This window comes from Chelonoidis abingdonii, chromosome 5 (assembly GCF_003597395.2).
Source record: "Chelonoidis abingdonii isolate Lonesome George chromosome 5, CheloAbing_2.0, whole genome shotgun sequence".
NCBI lineage: Eukaryota > Metazoa > Chordata > Testudines > Testudinidae > Chelonoidis > Chelonoidis abingdonii.
The window spans coordinates 94932660-94940865 of record NC_133773.1 but is presented as its reverse complement, the minus strand read 5'-3'; the positions used below and the strand labels follow the sequence as shown (position 1 = coordinate 94940865).

The 8206-nt window shown below is 37.0% G+C and overlaps 1 protein-coding gene across 25 annotated transcripts in view; it reads right to left on the bottom strand.

The window, feature by feature from the left end:
* The window catches only part of FRYL (FRY like transcription coactivator), a 434628-nt gene that overhangs the window by 66273 nt on the left and 360149 nt on the right, over positions 1-8206 (bottom strand). For 10 of the 25 annotated variants that reach the window (XM_075066487.1, XM_075066485.1, XM_075066486.1 and 7 more), the window contains 6 exons: positions 7513-7717; positions 6169-6290; positions 5427-5617; positions 4463-4557; positions 1857-2464; positions 1232-1329 (listed from right to left, as the gene is read on the bottom strand). In XM_075066487.1, coding sequence (XP_074922588.1) covers positions 1232-1329; positions 1857-2464; positions 4463-4557; positions 5427-5617; positions 6169-6290; positions 7513-7717 — 1319 coding nt within the window. The remainder of the gene's footprint in view (positions 1-1231; positions 1330-1856; positions 2465-4462; positions 4558-5426; positions 5618-6168; positions 6291-7512; positions 7718-8206) is intronic. The other 15 variants (XM_075066467.1, XM_075066473.1, XM_075066469.1 and 12 more) reach the window with 3 other exon arrangements.

The following is an 8206-nucleotide window of genomic DNA, read 5'->3' as shown; positions in this document are numbered from 1 at the left end:
ATCCGGCAACCCGGGGCGCCCCCCTCCCCGCCAGGGTCAGGGAGCCGCGGCTCCGGTGGACCTGCCGCAGGCATGCCTGCGGCAGCTCCGCCGGAACCGCGAGACCCGCGCAGGGGGTGGCGAAATGTCCCGGTGCCTAGGGCGTCAGAAATCCTAGCGCCGGCCCTGCTTGTTCCCTTCTTCTCTGAACATTCCCCTCCCTCTGGTAACTGGCAGCGCCATTCACACTATGGATCCTGTGCCTGAGGGCAGTTTTGTTCTTCTCCTGCTTGTATAACAATATCACTACCACTCTTACATAACACTTTTCCTCAGCAGATCTCAAAGCACGTTACAAAATGAGGTCATTTTACAGATGGGGAAACTGAGGCACAGAGCAGTAAAGTGAATTAAACAAGGACACCCAGCAGACCAGTGGCAGATTCTGGAATAGAACTCAAGTCTCCCAAGTCTCAGTCCAGTGTTCTATCCAGTAGATCACACTGCCAGCCCTATTGTGCAGGTACCATCTTATTTCCATTTCCATGCTCTTCTTTCCAATGAAGAGCTCTGGGGACCACCAATAGTCCACTAATTCATTTGGGAACTGATTTTACACATATTTAACCCCATTTTCACAAAGAATGCAATTTAAAAAGTCATTCAAATCAATTTTCCACAAGATAACATTGTTTTCAAATAACAAAAACTGTACATTACTTGTTTTTCAATACACACCAGTCTCAAAGGTAAGGATCATTTCCTTACTAGAATTAAACTGTGAAATGCACTTGAAAATTAAAAATTATAAATGTGATTTAAGGAAATTAAGTTCACTAGCTGTGGCAACCATCTTTTTTTTTTTTTTTAATTAAAAAAAAGAGTCTCTTGCAACACTAGCAATAGGAAGAATTGCTTCTTACCTTCCCAATTTATAGGTTAAGCCTAATGGATACTCTGATTCTACAGAGGAGTTCTTAGAGCCTGATCCAAAGACCACTGATATCAGTGTAAATACTCCCCTTGACTTCAGTGAACTTTAAATCAGGCTCTTAGAGAACAATTACTTCTCATTAACACAATTATTATAGAAAGGTCTTAGACATGGAAGAAGAAAATTTAGTGGGAAAGCAGCACTATAATACTTTACAGAGATAATTGGTATGAAAGGTACATCTCTGTTTTGGCTGTAAAAGTGAAAGCCTAAGTTGTGAATAATTCCCTGAATGTTATTTTAAAAATATTTACATACCTTCGCTATCCTATCTGCTGTTTCTTTACAGAATTGAGTTGGGTTATCAAAATGTTGGATTAGATGAGGCAGTAAGCATAAGATGTTCAGAGGAAATCCTGCAGACAAAGAAATGGTGCTGGAGTTATGTGAGCACACAACAAAAACTTTTAGTATTTTAAAAACAAGATCTCTGTAATCAAAACTGATTAATTATTTAAGATGGAAGTAGAATGATCACCTAATCAGTTAAACAAAATTACTAAGTAACTCAGTGCTCTTATTCAGCACAATGGCAAGCTCCTAAGAGAATATGCAAAGGTTTAGAATAGCACTAAACCAAGGCCACTATGACTAAATGGTTTTAGAAGGAAAAAACTATGTTCTTACTTACTTTGGAAACAAATTTACTATAATGTAATATACAATTCCAATCTTCCAACAGGTATACTTTGCACCGGCTCTTTAGATAAATGATCATAATCTACATTGTACCTAGCATAACAATGCTGGGAACCACGGGATTTACTTTTGCTCTTCACTGGCAATGTATATCACTATTGATTTTAATGCCAAAGATTAATTTATTTTTCAGTTAACCTACTACCAAATTCAATATTGTTACATATAACTTGATTAAAGATACCTGCTAATTGGGAGGGATCAACCAATGTATGTTTGGAGACTGTGATGAGTTTACTGAGGAGGTGAACTGTCATTTCCTGTGTAGACACTGAGGTAAAGCCCTTAAGGAAGAGCTGCTGAAGGCCTGGAAAGTTATTCCATTTCAGTTTACTCTGCACCTTTTCTATCTTCTCCTGACTCTCTGATTTATCAAGAGGCAAGTGAATAAGCAGTTTGTTGAGCAGCCTGAGAGCCAGCAAGTATTCATATTCATAATCTGATTCTAGCAAGGATGCTGCAATCCAAAATATGGTGGCCATCAGATTGATAGGATCAGTAGTGGGCTGCACATCATGCATTCCCCCCTCTCTCAGAGAGGAGAGGCTTCTAGTCCTTGCTAAGCTTCCACCATGGTTTATTCTTCCATCCATTATATCCAGTGTGTTGCTCCGTCGACGGTCACCTCTCCGGTCACCAATTAAACTCAGTCTCAAAGAGTTACTCCTTGCATTGCTGTAATATCCCAAACAATTGCCACTACTAATAGGACTTGTGCTTAGATTTATCTGTCCAGTGCTTTTTCTGTTAGCTGCGTACTTGTTTCCCATTACAGGATCATGGTATGAGGTTCTAAAATAAAACCAATGAAATATATTATTGAATGCAAAATGTCAGACCTTCAATAATGTACATCCTAAAATATAAGGGCTCCAAAAATCAATCTTCCAGCACATGCAGAGTATATTTTTCTATCAGTAAGTAGGTCTGAATAAATACTTATGTCATAATGAAATTCTCAGAGAGAAAGAGACTGCCTTGTTACTTCAACACCACAGCTAGGGAAAAAATGTTTTCCACACATAAGAAATTACCAAGGTAAGAAAGCCAACCAGGGACCTAGCACAATTAGACATACTGGTCAAAAACTTGAAAAATGTGGGCTAAGGATGAAGATTTGGAATTCCCATCTATTTTCTTACAGATGAGGAAAGAGGGGGAATTAAGAAATGAGGTTATTTACATGTCCTTATATTTCTCTTAAGGTAGCATCCTAGACAGACCCATACTTTCAATGCCTTTCACACTGAGACTCAGGAGCATTTACTAAAGATATCAGCATTTTCTGGAACCCAATTTATGTGGATATACTGTATAAATACCACATTGTAATCAATAACCTTTGAAGTAATCTTAAATCTACACGGAGAAACCCCAATAACCTATTTCATCTTTTGAGTAGTAGAGGGGCACAAGAGTAAGGATTATTTTTTTCAGTTTATAAAACGCACCTTTCAACACCAGTAGGCACATGTATTAGATCCTAGAATACATCAGATTACTCAAAAACACCTCCCTTATACCACCCCAGAAATTCAACCCCTTGAAATACAGGCCTTAAATCCAAAGCCCAAGTGAAAATACAGGGGTAGCAAATTTCCTGAAGTTCAATAAACTTTTGAGCTTCGCCAGACCAGTGGGGAAAGCAAATTCCAGTTGAGACCCTCCACTGACAATGCCTTACCATCAGCTCCTAAAGTCTGGGCCTTAGGGCCTGAACCTGTAAAGTACTCAACACCCTCAACTCTCATTATGGTCAGTGTTCAATGGTGAGAAATATTGTAGCTGATTTCAAATGCCAGAATTAAACACAGAGATAGGCAGTTTCTAAGGTATTCAAGACCCTGACTAATAGGGCTAACTCTTTGAATTGTACTCAGAAACCAAACGGACATTAACATTGTCTACAGATCATGTGAAAGGAACATTTGTAGCATAATATATAATTATGCTTGGCCAGGCTCATTTTCTTTTTAATACAGCAAGTCCCTGGGGGCAAAGGGAACCATAATATTTACAATGTAATTTTTCAAGTCTGCTCTCATACACAAGATGAGAATTTTTTGAAAGTTTGTTAACAATCCATTGAACCAGTTTTGACATAGAATGGGGAAGAAAAACTACAGACCTTTATTTACACTTAAAAAAAAAATGTAACAAATTTGGAATGCTGAGTAGGCAGCTCTAAATGTGGTCTAGTATCTGCTGTAGTTGAAGAAATTTGGTTTACAAATTATTGTAATCCTAATTAATATAAATAATACCTACCAAGATATAGCAATTTTCATCCAGAGATCTTGTAGCACTTAAAAGAAATTAGTAACATTATCTATATTTTACACATGGGGAAACTGAGGCATGGAGTGCTTATGTGACAACCACAGTCAGATAGGCTCTGATCCTAAAAGACAGTGAGTGCCCTCATTTCCACTGAAGTTAATCAGAACTGAACTCAAAGGTTTATAGAATTGAGGTCCAATAGTTCAGCAGTGTGGATGTGAACAGAACTCAGATCTAACAAATTTGATTTACAAATTCTCCCTTCCTTAATTGAGAAAAACTCACTGATTTAGAAGTGCCTAATTTGCTCTACCACCTAGCAATAGAAAAAGTAAGGAGTAACTGAGGTCACTTTCAGGATATCTGACTAAGAGCCCAAAGACATGAACATTTGAAAACAGCATGCTGTTGTCGTATTAAGTTTAAACTGAAATGATGGCAGAAACATTTTGATTATATGAGTAATAAACAACTAATAGTTCCCATGAATACTGTAGTTTAAGTACTTACTGAGAAAGTGCAGATATAAGATCATAATGCTTCATGGTTTCAGCCAATGTATCAATGGCGGATTCCAGAGTCAGAAGTAGCTCTATGACAAAACCCTGAAAAAGGATCAAGGTTATTATATGTTATAGTATGCACAACAGTGCAGATTGCATAGGACCTCTTGCTTGTGATATACAAATAGAACAAACAATGTTAGGGACTGATTCATAACTTTCTGATCTAATTATACTATGGTCCTAATGATGCACAACTCAAGTTAATGGTGCAAACTGAATGTAAAACAAACAACAGTATACAATTTAATTTTAAAGTAGTTAATGACACAATCATGAATTTGTGTGTGTTATATTCTCTGGTCCAATACCTCTCACAAGATAACTATCAAGTTCCATTATTCCTCTGGGTGTGTCTATACTTTATGACTCAGTTCCTCTTTTTGTGATTTGCAAGGACTGACACTGAATAAACTGTAAAGATGCAATATGTTGCCGATAAATCTAAATATAAGAACAGACTAAAATAGTTGTTTCTTCTTTAATATTATATATTTTTATTTTAAAATACTTTAGACATATTTTGAATTATAAAAAGTATGTGTGCTGCCAGGAAACAGATTATTTCACCTGAGACATCTAGTTCAGACTGCAGATCTCTGAAAGTAAATATTTGGAGGCTACTGGCTTGCCTTTGAAAACCAAGTGCTCAGCATAACCATGAATTATTTTGGTTCTGTTGTTCAGAAGTGAAAATTCAAAGTGTTACAGAAGTTAAATCAGATACCAGTCACATCATTTTTAATACCCCTTGCTTTTTCATTCAAGGAGAAAATGCAGCTGAGTCCCATCATAGTGCTTTTATTTTTCATTATGATATTAAAAATACAATTCAAATGTTGTTTAATAAAATGGGAAAATTATAAGTCAGATGGTTGCACGGGAGAGAAAACAAGAAAATATGCAAATACCTGTGCTTCTTCTCCTGCATCTCCTACAGTTTCCACAAGCCTGGAGAGAATGTCAGAAAGCGTGGATGCAGAAAGAGGCTGCTTCAGAGCCCTGAAAATCTGAAACGATCTCCCAGCATAGTGTCGAGAGGAGCAAGAAAGTGCAGTTTGCAAAGCAACTTCACTAAGATGCTGCTCCAACTGAAATCCTGCTATGAAAGCAAATGTATGTCCAAGTAACACAGCAGATTTAAAAAAAGAAAAGAAGAGAAAGTTGTATATAATAATTACATTACCAGTGTTATTGCACACTTTTTTTCCCCCACTGACAAGATTATTATAGTCACCTCTGTGTTGGCTTTTAAGCTAGTTTTATCTACTACTACTTCTCCCTCACCCCCTTTGTTAAACTGGAATCCCTCACAAAGATCCATCCAATCACATAAGCAGCTTTCCCATAAACTTCAACAGAAGTATTAAATATTAAATTAGACAGACGGAAAGAAAGATACAAACTTTAAACAATAAATAACTGCAGTAAGCTTGTAACATATATTTTCTATCACTTCAAGCGTACGTTATGTTAACACATCCAAGTCTGAACATAGTTATGAACTATGTCACATTAAAGTGCAACATCTATTGGCTGAAAGCAGAAGCCCATGCATCTATGCATATTTTCTGAAAGAGAAGTTCTTATTTATTTCACAAAGATTTTTATTTTATTGAAATTCTATAATGTATTAACTCTTTTCTAACATACCTGAACTTGACTGCTTAAACACAGACACCACATGTTTTAGAAACACAGTTAACTGCTCAGCACTCTTTATACTAGAGTTCTTGGCTGAAACATCCTCATGATTCCAAAGTGGTCCTCTTTTCCTAGAAATATAAAACCCAACATATAAGGTAGCATAGCATAAAAGTATAAAACATAACCTCTATTATCATTATCCATTTATGCAGTACTTTTCACCTAGAAGAATTCCAAAGGAATTTATCAACTATATACAGTATACTGAAACACAGATTTCTCTGGAGTGAAATATGGCAGCTGTTTAAAAATGTGCAGCAATACTATATAACAATTAAGACAAAAAAACAAGGCAACATATTCAATCCAATTGAAACTGTAGGAGGAATTTAGGGAGGGGGAATGCATAGTTACCCTAATGGCAAGTAATTCCAACTGACGCTACACGTCTGCAAAAATACCACAATCCAACACCACATTACTGTAAAGTTCTAGGGCTGTGTAAAAACTCTCTTTTTTGGTTTGCACAGTTTCGACAAACCCAAATCAAGTTTTTGACCACTAAGATCTACTTAGAGTTTCAGGTTTACACGTTCAGCCCTGCAGATCTGTGCATATCCACTTTATATCCAAGGATCATGGATCATTTTTGAGATTGCGGATCGGATGCAGATCAAATTTTGTATCCTCTCAGCTCTATTTTTGTGATTCTGAAAGCACCAAACAAATCATCTTATGAAAACAGGAACCCTTTGAAAGTTATCAGTTTTACAACTAAACTTTCCCACCAACTCCTACTTTCCCAGTTAACACACAAGCCCTCTTTTTCTCCAGGCCACCTTGAAGATCCATACAAACCCGGGTCCCCACAACAGCCTTCAGGATGCTCTCTGAACAGACCTTTAAGTATCTTCTGCAGGGAAGGATATGGGGCTCTATTAAGCATGTAGCATATTCTGCAGCCCACCAGATCTCAGAATGTGGTTCAATTATCTTTAAAGGAAGCAGCTGTGGGACTGGTGTTGCTGAAGAGAGGAAAGGGGTTGAAACCCTGAAAAGCTTTCCATGGGGAAGGGGATCCCCCGATCAGTGGGGAGTACACCAATCAATGGTCCTTTGAAGACTCAGAATCAACTGCCCTTAGGATGTAGAGAAAGTAGAATGGTTTGAAAGCTCTTATATATACACATAAAAACATGCACATAACAAGAGAGTATTTAAGATCAGATTCAAGATCTTACTGATGATAAACAGAAGAGAAAAATAGTCAACTTCATGCCAAATAATATGCTATTTTGCCATATTTCCATATACCATACATCTCGACTAGGGTTGATCTTGAAGTGTTACCTTGAGGTAATAAATTCCATGAGTGTTTTCACTTTTTCATCCTGCTCTACTGAAATGTCAACTTCATTGAGGATGGTGGTGTGCAGATGAGAAATGGCAGCGCTGGTATTTCCTAAACTGATGCTAGAAGAGGTAGAACTTGAACTAAGCCCTGAGTCTGTCATTGGGGAGGGCTGGTAATCAGGTATAAAATCATTAACACCTGCTGAAAGAAAAACAACTACAATTATATTACAGTTTGGCATTTTCATGTTAGGCTTCAAAAAAAAATTATTAGTATGATGCACTGGTTCTCAAAAGATGCACTTTGATTAGGGTAATTAAAATATTTTCAAACTGAATAGACAGGATGCTCCTTTTCACCTTCGAGGCCATCAACACTGAAAATATAAAATTTAAAACAGTATCATAGGAATTACCCATTTTAGGAGATAGGTTTCAAAAGAGAATTATTAAAAAGTTTACAGTGTTTTACCAGTAAAGCTCTGATCTTGCAAACACATATATGTAACTTTATGCATGCAAGGAGACTCAATGAAGTCAACAGGAATACTCATGCCTAAGGTTAAATGCATGTATAAATCCTTGCATAATTGGGACCTAAACAAATAATAAGGAATAACCTGTCCATAACTACAATCATAGTAATGACTGCAGGCTTCATTTTTATATTAGTATTCTGGTGAAGTGACAA